Here is an 18,034-nt window from a genome sequence, read left to right as displayed (position 1 = left end):
CCATCATGACATAAATACTCGTAAGCATTGCATTAGCAGAGATGTATCTATATGTAAGTTTTAAAAATCAAAATATAGATCTCCTGTACCAAACAATATTACTATAATAATTGCAACCTCTTCTCCATTCATGGTTTTGACAAGGTTATACTACTAAGCATAGCTACTTAGATAAATTATTTAAAGACTATCAATTTGAAGCAAAGTCGTTACATAAACCAAAACAAAACTTTACAGTCTGCACAGAAGAATAGTTTGAGAGATAAATTAATCACCAAGAGCGAAAATGACACAAGTATATTAAAAAACACTCTCCTGAAGTCAAAGAATTTCATATTCTGAAATAGATACTACTTTTCAAAGTAAAAGAGTCCTAATTTAAGCAGTCTAACAGAGAAGGCACATGTCAGGAAAGTGTCTGAAGTCAAAAAAAGAGAGAAGGAGTAAAATGAGAGTCAGCTAGCAATTGGGTAACTTCTGTCCTCTTGGCTTACAGAATTCTATACCCTATTTGAAATTATCTATCAGAGAAATGAGGTTTCTAGATAGACCCTACATGCATTTTCTTTATTAATATTTATTTACTTGGCTCTGCCAAATTCATTACAGCACATGAGATCTTTGATCTTCTTGTGGCATGCGGGATCTAATTCCCGAACCAGGGATCACACCTGGGCCCCCAGTGTTCGGAGAGTGGAGTCTTCGCCCCTGGACCACCAGGGAAGTCCCCACGCATTTTCTGATGTCGTGATATAGCCAGAGCTGACTTCCCTGCCCCTATACAGGCCCTGGCTCTCAGCACAGCCTTCAAAAGAGTGCTCTTTGAACGTTAGTCCTCTGGCTCCCTCCAAGAAGGCTAAAAACCTACAAATCCCTTCACATATTTTAAACAGGAATTCTCACTTTTCATCATTTGTTTAAAATGTTACAAAGGATATAACTGCCAAAAAATTAACCACTGAGATTTAAAAATAAAAGCCAAGGACGTCACTAGCAGTCCAGTGCTTAGGACTCCACATTTCCAATGCAGGGGGCTTGGATTTGGTAGCTGGCCGGCGAACTAAGATCTCACATTCCGTGCAGTGCAGCCAAAAAGTGAAAAGTAAAGTAAATAAATAATAAAAGTCACACATTCTTTTGAATTTATCCAAAAAGTCTCATTACAATAGGGTTTGTAACAGCAAAAAGAAAAAAAAAAAACCCACAGAGAACTGAAAACAACCTAACTGTCCAACAGCAGAATGAAGTCATGATAAACCCATGCTATGGAAGATTAAGCAGGAAGTTAAAACGAGAAGGGACAACTATACCTACTGACATGGCAAGAAGGGGACTAGAGAGGAAATTTCCAGGAGAATTTTGACTTGGTCTGTATTATTTGAATTTTTATAACAACAAAATAATGCATTAATCAAGGACTGAATTTTTTAGAGAAGAGAAGAAAACCATTTCAACTTCAATATAAGTAATGTGCTCTCAGGCAAAAAGTCACTTACCTCATCAATGTAGGCTTGTTCTGGCTCTGGTTCTATTGTTTCTACCTGAACTTCATCACTAAATTGTACCGTCTTCTTCTCCGTTTTAACTAAAAAATATGTAACAATTATTTTTTCCATATCATAAATTTACAATTTGATCTTATACTTTAAGTTCCAGGAAAGAATCTAGGTGTTTCCTATATTCTCTTCAATCTGACAGACGCAATTTAAGGGATACACCGCTAGCAGATTAAGGCAATAATGACAAAACAATACATTATGAAACTGTGCAAAGACTTCTTAATTTTCTCTTCTAAAGATTTCATGTTTTCCATAACACATACTTCACTAAAAATAAGAGCTTTATTTCTGGAACAAAGATTAATCACCTATTACAAATGAGAGTTCAGTAAACTGCTGAACAAAAAGCAAAGTTTTACAATGGTATAAATGAACTCTGCTATTTAAAATTAATCCTCTTTTCAAATTACCAGTACTTTCAAAGAAAAATCTCCACTTTTCCACATACTCTTTCAATATAATGAATTTGGGAAGTGAGCTGTATATTCCCTGCATGACACTCAGACTTTTTTTTTACACTAAGGGAATGACATTTAGGCCAGTGGAGAACTTTACAAATGGCCTTGGCAGGGATCTGAGTTTTTCCACTAAATTAGTCTGTATTTTTTAGTTACATTATTCTTTGCCATGAAAGGGTGGTTACTAAGGGATCTGCAAACTAGAAGTACATATTTCTCTTGCTCAACGAAGCAATCTTCAAAAAGTATTCAATATATCACTAACTAGCAAGTATAAGGTTATGATTTCCACAGCAACTGACTTTCTCCAAAGTAATACTGAGAGGCACATACAGCCTTAAAGGAATGAACTTTCTTTGGGGATCTTTTTATCCATGTATCAATATAGTTGCCTTCCCTGGTGGCTCAGTGGTAAAGAATCCACCTGCCAATGCAGGAGACACAGGTTTGGTCCCTGGGTCGGGAAGATTCCCTGGAGAAGAAAATGGCAACCCACGCCAGTATTCTTGCCTGGAAAATCCCATGGACAGAGGAGCCTGGCGGGCTATAGTCCATGGAGACGCAGAGTCAGAGAAGACTAAGCATCTAAATAACAACAAATCAATATAGTCAAGCAGTATTCATAAAAATTAAGACTCAAGGTGGAAAGAGGGGGAGCGGAAAGGGGCAGAATTAAGGAAGGAAAATAATATTTATTAAACCACTAAATGTGCTTCATGGAATACTGCATTTCCTCAGTGAGTCTCCAATACAATCCTCTAAGATATACCCACCCTGTGAATGAGGTGAACAGTGGCTTAGAAAGATTAAAACCAAATCAATGGGAAGGCCTGGACCTGAATGCCCATCATTCCAGCTGCACTAGCCCACACTACTGGAACACAGCCTGTGACTTTACTCTGAGAACAATAAGTCATATCACTTATATATTCTATGTTGGACTTCCTTGGTGGCTCAGACAGTAAACGCATCTGCCTACAATGAGGGAGGACCCAGGTTCGATTTCTGGGTCAGGAAGATCCCCTGGAGAAGGAAATAGCAACCCACTCCAGAATATAAATGGAAAAGAGTTTAACCTCCAATAAAGGAATATATTCATCCCACAAAAGTCACAATCAAGAAAAAGTCTACATACACAAGAAATTTCAGCTTATCTCACTTTCCCATGGGAGAAAAAGGGCCACCTGCTATAGATATTTCTGCCTTTTATACTTGCCATCCTAACAGCTGGCCGTGCCCAAGTCTGCAGTGTTTTTTCTCTTAGGGGCTAATACTGTTACTTTGTATACGTGCATTATGTTTGTGTATTATGTGTCACATGTGTATAAATATCATACACACACACATATACACATATACAATAAAGTCCTTTCACAAAATCTTACTGCCTCTTCAAAATGTAAACAAGCTAAGTAGCTCAGGCATTTCTAATGATACATTAAGTGAAGTGGACCTCTATTTCCTCATATAGAACAATGCTACAAGGATCTTGCTAACACTCCTTTTCCAAACTTGAGAACTATAACTCCATTACATAAGCTCTGATGCTCTCTTTTGGGTGGTCCAGAGTGAAACACATGAAAATAGCTAGAAAATTCATTTTAAGGCTACCTTGCTATGTGACAGGGAAGAAGGTAAGATGGCTACTTTATCCATGCGACATACTGGATCTCATCTGGAATGGACATTCAAGGCAATTCTATCCAACAACTAACTCAACATAAACAAACAAAAACAAAACAAAATCACAGATAAAAACAAAACAAAACAAAAAAACCTCACAGCAAAATACAGAAAAGTTCACCATCATTAGGCAAGGTTAAAAAATGGGCACATTATGCACTGCCATTTAAACCAGGTTCTACAGCTTGTTCTTGACTTTAACAAAACAGAACTACATAAAGGAATGGGTATCGGAATCTGTCTGTATTAAAGTGACATAAAACATCCTGACAATAACTAGGAGACGGCACTGTTTTATCCAGTATCTGTGATGTATGTTATTAAAGCCTTCTCTTGAAAGAGAAGCATTTCTGTATTTTCAAAGAAAAGTGTATCTTTACTAATACACAGACACTTATTTATCATTTATTGCATAAACATTTATACAGTCTGTATTCTGGATAAGACTCAGTACCAAGTACTGCTGTAAATAAAACAACTGAGACAAAGATCTTTTCTTAAAATTCTAGTAAACCGAAAAAGACCAAAGCAAATGGTGATTTACAGCTTTCTTTGATCTCCTCTATCTGGCATTACAGAAAGATGAGATGAGCTGAGACATTTTGCCAAGATAACTAACATACAAAAACCCTTAATACTTAAAACATTTCAGTTGCTAATAGAAACCATTCTAGATGAGAACATATTTCTGCTTCCTTAAACAGAGGAAGAATATGACTTATTCCTGATGACTTAAACTTATCATTAGGAAGATTCATCACAGCATTTTGTTGAAATACAGTGGCCCGCCTACCAACGTTTCGATAGGCTACTGGAAGTTGACATCTCCTGCAATGATTACGCCTGCCCGTAATACCACTTTTCCTCCTTGGCCCCACTTTTTAGTCGGTTTCTCCTTGTCAGCAAAGCTTTGGAAATCAGAAAGTATTGACATGGTTAGGTATGGTTCCTTCTGAATATCTGACATTAAGTATAGGAAAGCCATTAAGTTGCTTAGAGGCCACTGCTTCCAAGTTTGAGGCTGGACACTAGGGAAATGAACTAACCTTAGAATAGGAAGAAATCTCCACAAGGTTACACTCCATTTGTCACACTATTATCAACTGATGATACCAAAAATATAAGATTAAATTCTACAACACTTCTTAATTTGCATTTCTGCAATGACATATAAATACACACACAGACATTTTTTTTTCCTAAATTAAAGTCTACAGCCTGATAAACTGACTGGGGAACTGCATTTTTAATAAACACCTTGGAGGCTCTAACATTTGAGAATTCTTGCTCCAGAAAGCTGAAAATTAGAGAATTAAGGATTACTGTACAGTGACAGACCAGAAAATACTTACTCATTTCAGGTTCAACAGTGAGATCTGCGGTCACAAAATTTGAGGGGAAGAGCCCCATGCCTTGATGGGTTTCCCCTTTCCACCAGTTGGGGTCACTAAGAGGAACAAAAAAAAGACAGCTTTACTATAACAAAGAATTCTTATTTTTATTTATCTTTACCTTTTATGGTGTTTAACTTATATCATTACCAGATGTGAAGCCTACAAGAATCAAATGAAGGAGGAAATGAATGTAGCATTATTACAAATACGAGATGAGGTCTCAGAGAAGACATGAGACTCTAAACACAGTTCTTTTTCATATTTCGGAAGGCTAGTAAATGCTCTGAGGATCTAATATAAGGCTCTGAACTCTCTCCCCCGTGAAAGACAGATTCCCAGACTTAACTGTCAACTTCAGGCCTTCTCTGGTGGTCCAGTGGTTAAGAATCTGCCTGCCAACGCAGGGGACATGGTTTCAATCCCTGGTCCGGGAAGATCCCACATGCAGCAGGGCAACTAAGTCCACATGTTGCACTATGAAGCCCGAGCTCTAGAGCCCATGCTCCACAAGAAAAGCCAACACAGTGAAAAGCCCACACGCCACAACTACAGTAGCCAGACCCTGTTCGTTGCAAGTAGAGAAAGCCCATGCACAGCAATGAAGACCCAGCACAGCCACAAATAAAAAATAAATATTTTCTTTAAAAACTGTCAACTTCAGGTGGTTAACAGGCTCCAGCCTAACAATCTTTTGTAACAAGATAGATGGTAGACTCTGAATCCAGACTTCCACTCCTAAATCAGTGTTCTTTGTAGCACACATTAGCATATTGTCCACCCACAAGAGAACACACATGATAGTAACTACGAGCACAAAATGTTCACAAGGAACACAATCCCCAGTGCATCCCCACGCTCACCACTGGATCCCCAATGCCTAGGATAAGGAAAGCTAGCCAGCACTCAAGAAAGGTTTTTTGAATGAATGAATGATCAAGGTTTCATGCAACTTCCAAATAACCAGCTCAAACTACTTCATTTTCTTTCACTCAAGAAAACATATTAGTACACAAGTGTGATCCTACAGGAATAATCTTAGATCTATTTGAATTAATCTTCAAAAACCACTTGCAAAAAATTTTAGCGCTTCATTATGAGTAACAATCACCAGTAGTCATTTTCAAGTAAACATACAACTGTGGTAAAAAAAAGAGATGCATTGTATCATCTCCCTGATGATATAAATTAATTCAATATATTATATATTTCTTATAAATTCCATAAATGCATATATATTTAGTGTATTTTCTAAAATCTTAGCTTTTTTACTAATTTAACAGTGTATAATATTAGATAGAACCAAAAATGAATAGAGTAAACTAGGCCTCCAAAACAAATAGAAAGTATTTAAGTGATAGATGAGAAAAAAATTAAACTATAAAATACAAATCCCAACAGTATGACACAAACAAAGCAACCAACTGTCTGTCCTACAGAGAAAATACCAGAGTCAATATTTGATTTTATTACGTTTGATAAGGCAGTCAGCAGGAATAAATGAAACACAGAATATATTATGTATCTTCAAGTGAATATTCAACTTAATAATAACCATCACCTGTCATCAAGAACTGTAATAATTTCTCCAGCTTTAAAAGTCAGTTCATTATCTTCAGCAGCTTCAAAGTCGTATATAGCACGAACTTTCCGGCCTTCATGTTGATGGTTAGTTAAGAGGTTGGATGTGCTTGGATACAAAGTGGAAAGGGTGGTTGACTGCTGCCTTTGCTCCTTCAGGGACAACTCAATGGCTGGAAAATAATGAGTTGTTTTTTTTTTAAAAAAAAAGAGAGACCCAAAATGTTAATACACCCAACAATCCTAAGAAGTACAAAAAAGTATCTGAGGGTAAAAAGTATTCTTCTTTCAATAATGTAGTGGGAAGCTAGAACATATCCTGATATAATAATAGTGAACAAAAATAATGACATCGATTATATTCATTCATTCACAGCTGAAAGCTTAAAAAATAAATAAGCTAACAGAACAACCGAAGAGCATGATGGCTTTTTTTACTGAACAGGTACAGTTTAAAATATTCTGGGTCATAAAGTGATATAAACTCAAATCTGCTTTTTAAATTTATCTACAGATATTTTACATTTTCTTTCATCTTCTCAGTTTATTTCTAATAGCTTAAGTTTACCAAATAATAATCAAAATCACTTTGGAAGTCAAAAGTCCCAAGCTGGAGTCCTTCACTGGGGGCTCATTAAACAGAAGTCTCAAAGATAGCATTTGAGAGCCTGTGTTTTATTGTTCCAGAGGTCATTCTCAGGTAAGCAATCTAAGAACTGGAATTCGGAAACAAATGCAATGAGAAGTCTCACCTAACTAACACTCCAAATAAATCTTAAATGTGTCTGCTCTATCTCCTCCCCAGTGCAGGCCATCACTCAGGCTTTGTAATGTAATCTTAATGAATTGACTACACCATTTTCAATTCAATACATAATCCCTTCTTCTCTGCCACCTCTGTTCCAAATTAATAAAAGACCAGATGAGAAAATAACACTTTAAAATTAACGTAAGAAAAAACAGGAAATCAGGATCCTGGGAGAGAGGAAAATATCTTAAGACATTTAAAAAAAAATTTGCAAAAGAAAAGCAAAAATTCTGACATCAAAATTTAAAACTTGTTTAATACAACATGCCATTATCAAAGTTAAACTATAAGTCAAAACCCAAGAGTAGACATCTACAATAGGTATAACTGAGAGTCATTTCCTAGGCAGGTTGATAAGAAGTCTAGCGGTCCCCAAGAAGAGAGGCGTCTGGAATTCTCAAGGAGGAAGAAAGGACAAACTTTTTTTCCTTCTCTACATTCCTTAGGATTATATAATAACAATGTATCCTGCCTGAGGACAGTCTCTGGATTAAACCTTCTGGCTAATTCTGTAAATTATGGAAGTAGACCTGCTCTTTACAAAGATTATGTAACAACAATGTATTCTGCCTGAAGACAGTCTCTGGATTAAACCTTCTGGCTAATTCTGTTATCTTAAAATGTAAATTATGGGAGTAGGTCTGGTGAGGCCTTTACAACCTCCAGACATTCTTTGGATTCATTGGAGAGTATATAACTTCATTGCTAATACTAACAAGAGGGTACTCTTTCTGCCCTCTTCTGATGCTTATGTCAGAAGCTTTCTCTATCTCCTTTATACTTTAATAAAACTTTATTACACAAAAGCTCTGAGCGATCAAGTCTCGTCTCTGGCCTCAGATTGAATTCTTCTCCTCCGGGGGCCAAGAATCCCTGTGTCGTGATTCAACAACAACCTTTCATAACAAGCAAAGATTGATATCCAAAATAAAAACTATATACACAGTATTACTATGAAAAAAATATAGAAAAAAAGACAATCAAAGCAGCTAATAAACATACAGAAAAGGACTGAACCTCATTAGTAATCAAGAAATTAAAATAATTAGGTATCATTTCAAACCCATCAGATTCACAAAAATTACTCTTTGATGATACCAAATGTCATCATGAGACTAGAAATAATAAGTGAATAATAAGAGCGTTCATACACTGTGGATTGGAAAGCCACAACTAGTAGCAAAGTTGAAGATGTACCTACTCCATAAGCCAACAGTCTCTGGATTAAACCTTCTGGCTAATTCTGTTATCTTAAAATGTAAATTATGGGAGTAGGTCTGGTGAGGCCTACAAACGATCTTTCACATGTGCACACACACTGAAGAACATGAAAAAGGATACTCAATGCTGCAAACGTGTTATAGTAAAAGAAATCAGAAAATCCAGATGTCCATCAGTAGGAAGGAAGATAGACTAAACCAGGTGCTTATTAGAACCTAAAGCAGGTGCTAATACTGGAATATTATACAGCAGTTAAAACAAATGAACTTGACATAAATATCTCATTATGAATAGATCTCAAACACTGCATGAAAAAAACCAGTTGCAGATAGTATGTACAGTATTTACGAAAAAAGAATTTGCTGGAAACAAACAAGTATTTGATATATTTATAGGTACACAGATAGTATAGTAAAAATATTATAGAAATAAGACTGAACAGACATATATGACAGTAGCTCGGAAGAGGAGAGCAAAGAAGTGATACTGAAGAGAGGAACAGAGGAGAACAGAGCAGATTTCAGCTTGGGCTGTGAACTCCTATTTCCTTTATTTTTAAACATCTCAGGGGAAAAAATATTAAGTAAGAGACCTATCATCTTCCCAAGGTCAGGGACTTAAAAAATGTACCTTTCGCTAAATCTTCCTCTTCTTTTTTGTTAGCCGCAGTACCAGGATCCTTGGCTACCAGAGCTGGGCTTGCTTTCGCTTGTTCTGCAGCCTAACCCAGAAAAAAAAAAATGATATTTGAAAGCTGTTCTCAAATTTTCCTACTCCAATTAATCTAAGAACTCACAAGACCCCTCCTTGAATCAATCCACCAGACTTCTGAACAAGAAAGAAATCCAAGGGGGAGAAGTCTCCACTTTGAAAGCTGAGGCAGGACTGGAGCCAACAGACTGCGCATTCATTTCTTAGGCATGACAGAAGAACCACACTTTGCCAGATGTGAGTGAGAAGGTGACACTAAAGGCAGCCAGTATGCAAACCAGCAAACACGGGCGAGAGGAGATCTCAGCATTTCTGGAAAATTTTACAACCAGAAAACGGGGCGCGAGGGGAAAGAAGATGACTACTTTTAAAACATCTAGACAAGAGTTGTTTCCTTCCAGCTCAGAAGTCAGGAATCCAGATTTCTATATAATAATATAAATGCTCATAAGATTATACTATCTTTTAAACTAAAATACCAGTAGTCAATGTTGACAATATATTATTGTCCATCTTAGACATATTTTGTAAATAAAGTACTGGACAAGTAAACAAACACACATTGATTCATGCTTATGGTGACCATTGAGGAGAATTAGACTTCAGCCTCATTTTTCAACCATTCCATCATTTACCAGAACTGCTGGCACGCACGCACACACACACACACTTTGACACCTCTGACACACACTTGCTTCTACTCATAACGTCTTCCCCTCTAGCTCCTTTTACTCCATGCACATTTTTTCCTACCAAGTTTCAACCCACAAGTCAGGGAACAGCTAAAATATCACTTTCTCAGTGAAACATTCCTAAACCCTCTAAGTAAGCATCCCCTCCTTTGCGTTCCTCTGATTTTCAACAAGGTCCTATGACATGGGTAGTTAAGAAGGCAGGCTGTGGAGTCAGGCCAAGGTGGCATACGTCCCAGATGTACCACTTTCTAATGCATGAACCTGGAGCCCATAAGCCTTCTTGTGTCTCAAGTTCCTCCTCTACAGAATGAGGCTGCTTACATGTCTATCTCATAACCAGGATGTGTGTTCCTTGAGGGCTGTTGTGGCAGTTTAGTCGCCAAGTCGTGTTCAACTCTTTGTGACCCCATGGATTGTAGCCCACTAGGCTCCGCTGTCCATTGGATTTTCCAGGCAAGAATATCGGAGTGGCTTGCCATTTCCTTCTCCAGGGGATCTTCTCCACCCAGGTATCAAACCCAGGTCTCCTGCATTGTAAGCATATCCTTTACCAGCTGAGCTACCAGGGAGACTCCTTGAGGGTATATGGCCCTAAATATTATAAGCAATGATCGTTGACTAAATGAAAGGCAAAATATTCAACCTTATAGTAAATACAGTCTTCACGTAATATATTTTATAATGTCAAACAAATGCACGAGGCATTTATTTTTAGCAAAGCTGATAAGAAAAGAGCTTTTGGACTCACTGAATAGAACATTAAGTATTTTCAATCTGACCCACCTCTAGCTGTAACCTTCCCTGTATAAATATGTTTTATTATCACACACCTCTTAACATTGAAGGTATGCTTCATCAGAGAACCTTTTTCATTATATATGCTTTTTGTTTCACAATTTAGTGAATTTCACAAAATAGACATATAGATCTTTTGTGGTCTGTGAAGGGATCTCTATTGGTCAAGAAGGAAGCACAGAACTGAGCTATATTAAGCTCTACATTCCTGAACTGCTCTCTTTTCAAAGTTCCTTTCTATCATCAGGTTCCAAGTATAGCAATGCTACTTATTAACCAGTCAAACGCAGCAGCAGGGCCAGCATCACTGCTCCCTCGAGGTCAAAAGTCAGTGCTATCAGAGAACCACAGCAGCAAGAGTCAGGTGACTCAGGATGACTTTTCTTAATATTTTTACATTATTTTTTTCTGTACCTGGATGAAACAACATACTTAAAAAAAAAAAAATCCTCATGTTTCCAGAGGCTTTTGTTAAATATGCTAACAAATATCTAGTCTGACTAAAATGTAAGCATAAGCAACTAAGTGGCTATAAAATTTGTAGGGACTTCTGCAGTTGATTCCAGATGACAGATTTTTTTTTTTAATTAAACAAGGAGCTCTTTACAAACAGGATTTTCAATGACAAGCTCTTCAGAAACTACTATTAAAAAAAAAAAAAGAAAACACCATTCTACCTCATCATAGTTTATATGCATTTTACATATTTCCTGTGGGCGAAACACAGCAGCTATAACAGAATGAGCTTTCACATACTTTATAACATCTACATGAAAAAAAGAAAAGTCACTCTTTCCTACTGCTAATCTACATCTTGAATCTTCTGAACAAGACAGGAATCCCACGTCTACACCCATCAGTACGTAAGCACTCTTCCCAGTGTTCACTCCACTTCCTATCCTTCAAATCCTAGTCCGACAGACACATATCTACTAACCTCAGTAGCAAACAGAAGGCAGGATCGTGTAGTGGAAAGAACACTGGACTGAGAGTTGGAAGGCCTGTTCCAGCTCTGTCAACCACTAGCTGTGGCCCTGGGCAAGTCACTTAATCATTCTGGGGCTCAGTACCCTCATCTGTAAAATGAGGGGATTAGATTAGAGGATCACTAGAGTGGCTCCCACAACTACCTGAGACTCGAGGTTAACCCAGCAAAGCTATGGATCAATCAGATCATTAACTCTCCTTCCTTCTCTTAGAGGAATGCAGTTTTCACTTGCACTGAAAGTCGTCCTTAAGAGCAGTGCTGCTCACGCTTTAATGTGCACAGAGTCACCGGGATCTTGTTAAAATGGAGCTAATGAATCCACTGCTTGGTGTGGCGTGTTTCCACACATGAGCGAGATGACAGTTCTAACAAGCTTGTAGGTGATGATGACTACTGATGATCCACGAACTACACTGTGAGCATCAGGCTCCAGAACAGGTTCTCAGGGTACAGAAACTGATATTCCACTAAGCAGCACCCTCTTCCGTTCTCCATCATTAAACGCTGCTTCTGTTGTCGTTTTACTATACCGTATCTTGGATTATTCTGCATAAAATTATTCCTTAACTACAGAGATTCAGAAATTATACTGAGTAGTAAAAACGAGCTATCGATTATGAGTGACTATTTCACAAGACATAATTTATCATTGTAAAATTAGTCATAAGCTAATTTTTTTTCAAGTAAGAAAAATATCCTGTTCTTCTTTCATTTCCAAAATATATTTCTGGATCTTCACATCTCAAGACTACTTAGATAAATCAGAAGTGCCTTAGGAAGAAAGTCTAGATAAATCACTTCATAATTCCCTTGAAATGGCCAAAACCCTGAATGCAAGCCCTTCACAACTAAGCGTTTTCCACTCATGTTATCACATCACTCATTACATTCCACCCCAAGCGGTATAGTGGAGAAAGACAATACAGTAAGTTACCAGACATTTTAAGCCTGCTTAGTCAGGTGGGCATCTTAAATAACAGTTACCCAGAAAAGAAAAAGAATAAAAAACATCCCCTTTCATTTTTTTTTCCTGTATGACGTAAGTTAGAGATTGAGCCTGTTACATAAATAATTTTTAAGGCAAATTAAGCCTTTCAGTCAATCATATTTATTAGGAAGAAGAAAGAAGACTTCTGTGCTGGTTAATTCTTATTAACAGGAAAGACATTTTATGTGTTTCCCCTTCTACTGAGCCCTTTATATCTCCCTCCCATTTTAATACAGGTGCTCATAAATTTCATAGTCCAAATAACCTCTAACACATCCTTAAAATTTAAGGAAACCTTGTTTTAGAGCTGTCATTCTTTGTAGATAAAATTACAACATGAAGAGCATTTAACAAGAATGTCAGTACTAATAAACCAATTTGCTCTGTATCATTAAAATTATATTAAAAAAAAACTTAAACAACAAAACAGTTAATTCATTTAAAAAGAAGAAACATTAGGGAAATGGAAGTTGGAAAACATTAGCAATCCACTATATATTCTTTTTTGGCACCTTTATATGCAAGATTATTATTATTAATAAAATTCCTCTGGAGTATTAACAACTTCCTGGGTTTTGTAAGAAAAAAAGAAAAACTCAAATAAACACGGTTAACTTTAGAAACAAACTGTAACATACACAAATGTCTATAAAATACCTGAGAGCCAATAGCTGGAAACGTAACACCCTGTTCTTTCAGGTTCTTAATCATTGCTGATATTAGACTAAGCTGTGGATCATTCTTGAATTCATCTGTCCATTCAACCATAAGAGCCTTCAATTTTTCACACACTTTAGGATGACCCTGAAAAATAGAGAAAAAAATTTAACAAAAAAGCACTTTGTGTTTAATGATTTAATACCGTACTTCAGATCTCTTTTTAAATCATAAATTATCCCTAGCTATAGGCGACACATAAGAAAACATAGATGGTTACTGGAAATAAGCTACTTTTATTTTCATACTATGGAAAAAAAATAGATGTTACCATCACATACACCACATCAAATCAAAACATTAGATATAGAGTTACTTATTTTGGAGATCAGAAAGATAGGACTTTTCAGAGTATTTTACAACTAAGAGAATTTCAGAGTATTTTACTCTATTTCACTGCATATGAAGAAGACAGGAAAATCTATTTTCTTTTTTTCAGATCAATAAAAAAAAATAAGTTGGAAAAGAGAATAAATAATACAGTTCTTTTATTTCTAATTCCTGATTTTTTACATGCATGACTGTGTTTTCCTCCAATTACTTAATTATCTGAGGCCTGGCCTGAGGCCCACTACTGTCCATATTCCTGGAAATTTCATTTCTTCAAAACAGCATCTCCCTCTTAAGTATAAAACCAATAAGTTCACTATAAAATATATGTAAAATAAAGTGAAGTTCTTTCTCTTATATGCAACTGCTTGCTTTTCAATGTAGTTGTTTATATTACTAAGTATACATCTTCAATTGAAGAAAATATTATATTAGAATCTCTTCATAAATAGCTGTACATTTTGAATGGACATTCAAGACATCAAAAGAATGGTAAGGAATTAGGAAAAAGAAAAAAAAACCCTAAATACAATATAACTAAATAACTGAATAAAGTAGCACAGGAAAAAATTATCACATAACCACAATGTATTAAAGAAGTCCAGAATTTTAAATTATCTCACTTCTTTACTGTTTCCTACTAAAATTTGGAAATGCTCATTTTCCCCAAAAAAACAAGAAGCATTTCCCCTCTTAACATTAAAAATAATATTTCTTAATAATTACTCCACCCACCACCAAGAAAGGCCAGAGAATGCATGAATTTTTACCGGGAAAACTTAGATATTACTTAGTAATTAAATTTTTTAAATTCCTTCAATTGCTGGATTTAAATGCCTTACATTTTGTTAAGCAGATGACCTCTGTGACTAAAAAAGCGCAATAAGAACTATGCCCAAAGTAAACTGGTAGGTTTTAATCAGATAAAAAAATGCACATATTTTTCATCAGAAGAAAGGACTGATGAAGAAAAAAGGTTAAATGTATCCTAATTTGGATTCACCAAAACCAACTCTCCAAGTTATATAAATACGTAGTCTCCTCAGCAAACCTAACATGGACTTATACATAGGATAGACATAGCCTAGAAAGAGCTAAAAAAAAACAAAAAAAAACACAGACTAGTCCTTTGTGATTTAAAAATGTGAAGAATTGAACAATAAAATACATGTAAAATACATGAAGAAAGAAGACAGTCTTAATTCATTTCTGGAAATAATGCTCTTTACCTTGTTTAATACGTTGCTTACTTCACTAGCAAAATCTCTCGAACATACTTCTAAGTGAAAAATTTTGCCACAGTTTGATACACATGCTCCTAGAAGCTAAAAGGATAAAATCAGAAGTTAAAAGGGCTTGATTTTGGCAGACAATTTTGCTGTAGATCTTAAAACGAAATCACTCACGGTGAGAGCCTGCATAGCCACATGAGGATCTTTATGGTTTACCCTCTTCATAATAGACCGAAGACAATCTTTAGGTCTAAAAAATGAAAAGTGTAACAATTAGTTGTATATTCTGCTTCCCCCTCTCACCTTAACTATAAAAGGCAATAAGCTGTGATATAAAATGGGAGAACCTGGTAGAGAATTTTAATTTTTATTAATGACACAATTGAAAAACTGTACACTAAAAAGTTCCTTCAAATTTTTCAACAAAATTAACAGGCTCTATCCTTAGCAATCATAGACTAGGCATTCGGAGCTAATTCTGGTTGGAAGGTTTTGAAAATAAAATGACAGATCAAGAGTTTTACTTCTAGTCATGATAGAATAAGTGGAACTCCTGTTGTAAATAATCAGAAAACTGGAAAAATATATTTAAAATACACTTGAGATGTTAGGCCACAGGTAGCATGGAATGATGTTCTGTAAGAAAGAATACAAAACAGATAAACCAGACATTTGCTTCAACTTTCTACACAGGGGCACTGCAGATACTGCAACAGGCTTTCTGTCTACAGGCAGTTTCTGTGTCTCAGTGCAGACAAAGTGACCCCAGGAAGACAACGGTGATCTCACTGAGTGGAGGGGACAGAAATTAGGATTTTAGCAGGCTAATTTTTGCACTTTTGAAAAGCATGTTGACAAACACAAAACTATCACTTCAAAGTATGGCAGAGGCCAAATATAAAAAGGATTATCTGAATACTAAAATTGAAATTATTTAAAAAATAATGATCCAAAGGTGATTCAGCACTCTGAGTAAAACTTTTTAGAAAATAATTCCTAATACTTGCTTTACCACCAAGGTTTAAATGAAATTTCTCATGTACTGTTCATAAATCACATTAAAAAAAAAAAGAATCTAAATTGCAGGGACTTGTGGAAAGGAGGATGGAGAAAGGCACTTTCAAATGGATCTTGTACTTTTTATTTCACTCATTTCTATACTGCTGAAACATTTTGCCACAGCCAATTTTAAAAACCAAAGCAAAGACATGTCTGACACCAAAGTACAGTTTGCTACGGCAGCCATAAAAAGGATAATGCCAAACAGGAAAGTGAACTAGAATGCTTGAGTCCTGATAAACACTTCATATATGCTAACAAAGCATTATCTTTTTAGGTACATTAAGCTAAAAAAATAATCCATTCAGAGTTGTATATAAAACTGGTGCTATTAAACAACAGAAATGACCCACAAAACACTAGTATTAACTACCTCATTCTGTTCCGTGTTTTTTTAAGTTATCTTTTCAGTATTTCCACAAGATTATAAGTAAAATACAGAAGTGAAACTGAAGTATATGTATACACATACCACTATTAAATCTTACTATGCAGCAAAAAATAATGGCTAAAATACTGTTTTCAAAAAGGCGTAAGAGTTATAAGCGATTCTATATGTATACTTATAGCTGATTCACGCTTTTGAACACAGCAGAAATCCAACATTGTAAAACAATTATCCTCCCATTAAAAAAATATCCTATGAAAAACCATAAAAAAGAAAAGAAAAAAAAGTTGTAAGTGAATTTAAAGTAGGCGTCCCCTGGTTATTATCCTCTCGACGATAAATGAACGTGGACTACAAACACAGCATCTGTACAATTTATCACGTATACACGTGCCCCTCTGAGAGTGAAAGGCGGTGCTAACCAGGCATAGTGTATGCACAGAGTGAAACTACCCAAGGCAAACTGGATGCGTGTCACCCCAGCCGAAATTATATTCATCCAAATATTATCTTTTTATGCATAGATCTCGGACATGTAGTTCATACGAGAGTGAGAGAAAAAGGCAGTACTTGCATCAAGTTGTGGCTTCTAATGTCTTTTCCTTATATCCTAGGCCAGATAAGAAAACAGGCCTTTCACAAATGGACACGGCTGCCTCGGCATGTGTCAGTTCTGGTGAACTAAAGCATCAAAGTCAGTTTCTTTATTCACAACATTACTCCAATCCACCTCAACACACTGTACTGTGGGCTTCAGAGAAAAGACAGATTTAGGAGGGGGTCCCTGTCTATCCTCTCCCCCCACACCACTCTCATCATTTAGGTTCTATGCTTACAACATGGCCAATGCTCAAGAAAAAGTCACTGAGTCAAATGGGACAAACACTACTTTTCACTGTTGTACAATAGTTACTATTTTGAATGACTAAATAATCTTCACTATAAAGCTCTGTTTGTTACCAACTTCTGCATCTTCCACTGAGTTTGCTTCCCATGTGGAAAATGTACATGCTCTCACAAAATTTATTTCTGAAACTTGCATGGTAAGGGAAAAATGCACAATAAGAAGTGTGGCGAGAAGCACAGGATGTGAAGAGACTGATGGTACATACAGATGAAGTATTTCATAAAAATGCCTGCTAAGATAAAATTTGCACGTGCCTTTAGAGGGGACTACCACCAGATTCCACCACCAATCAGTTAAATCCTGATGTCTCTCAAAACCCTTCCCCAAACCCCATTTTCGTATTTTAAAGCAATCTGTAAGACTCATCCACACTTTTCCGTACCTTGGGGTGGAAAAACAAAAAGATAGGAGGGGTCTAGGATACAGACGAGAACAAGGAAAGAATTCTCCCTCACCTTTTCCAGCCCCAAATAATGCTCTTAACTTAGATGTGATAAATGGCCACAGCGTAAATCACACCACT

General features: G+C 36.2%; 1 protein-coding gene across 2 annotated transcripts in view; it reads right to left on the bottom strand.

The window, feature by feature from the left end:
- Nucleotides 1-18,034, bottom strand: part of STAM (signal transducing adaptor molecule) — a 57,955-nt gene that overhangs the window by 13,660 nt on the left and 26,261 nt on the right. For both annotated transcript variants that reach the window (XM_004014248.6, XM_012188447.5), the window contains 7 exons: nt 15,332-15,407; nt 15,155-15,250; nt 13,536-13,682; nt 9,332-9,422; nt 6,653-6,845; nt 5,053-5,147; nt 1,497-1,585 (listed from right to left, as the gene is read on the bottom strand). In XM_004014248.6, the coding sequence (XP_004014297.1) occupies nt 1,497-1,585; nt 5,053-5,147; nt 6,653-6,845; nt 9,332-9,422; nt 13,536-13,682; nt 15,155-15,250; nt 15,332-15,407 (787 nt within the window). The remainder of the gene's footprint in view (nt 1-1,496; nt 1,586-5,052; nt 5,148-6,652; nt 6,846-9,331; nt 9,423-13,535; nt 13,683-15,154; nt 15,251-15,331; nt 15,408-18,034) is intronic.

Source organism: Ovis aries, chromosome 13, assembly GCF_016772045.2.
Source record: "Ovis aries strain OAR_USU_Benz2616 breed Rambouillet chromosome 13, ARS-UI_Ramb_v3.0, whole genome shotgun sequence".
In the NCBI taxonomy this organism is placed as follows: domain Eukaryota; kingdom Metazoa; phylum Chordata; class Mammalia; order Artiodactyla; family Bovidae; genus Ovis; species Ovis aries.
This window is presented reverse-complemented; position numbering and strand designations above follow the sequence as displayed.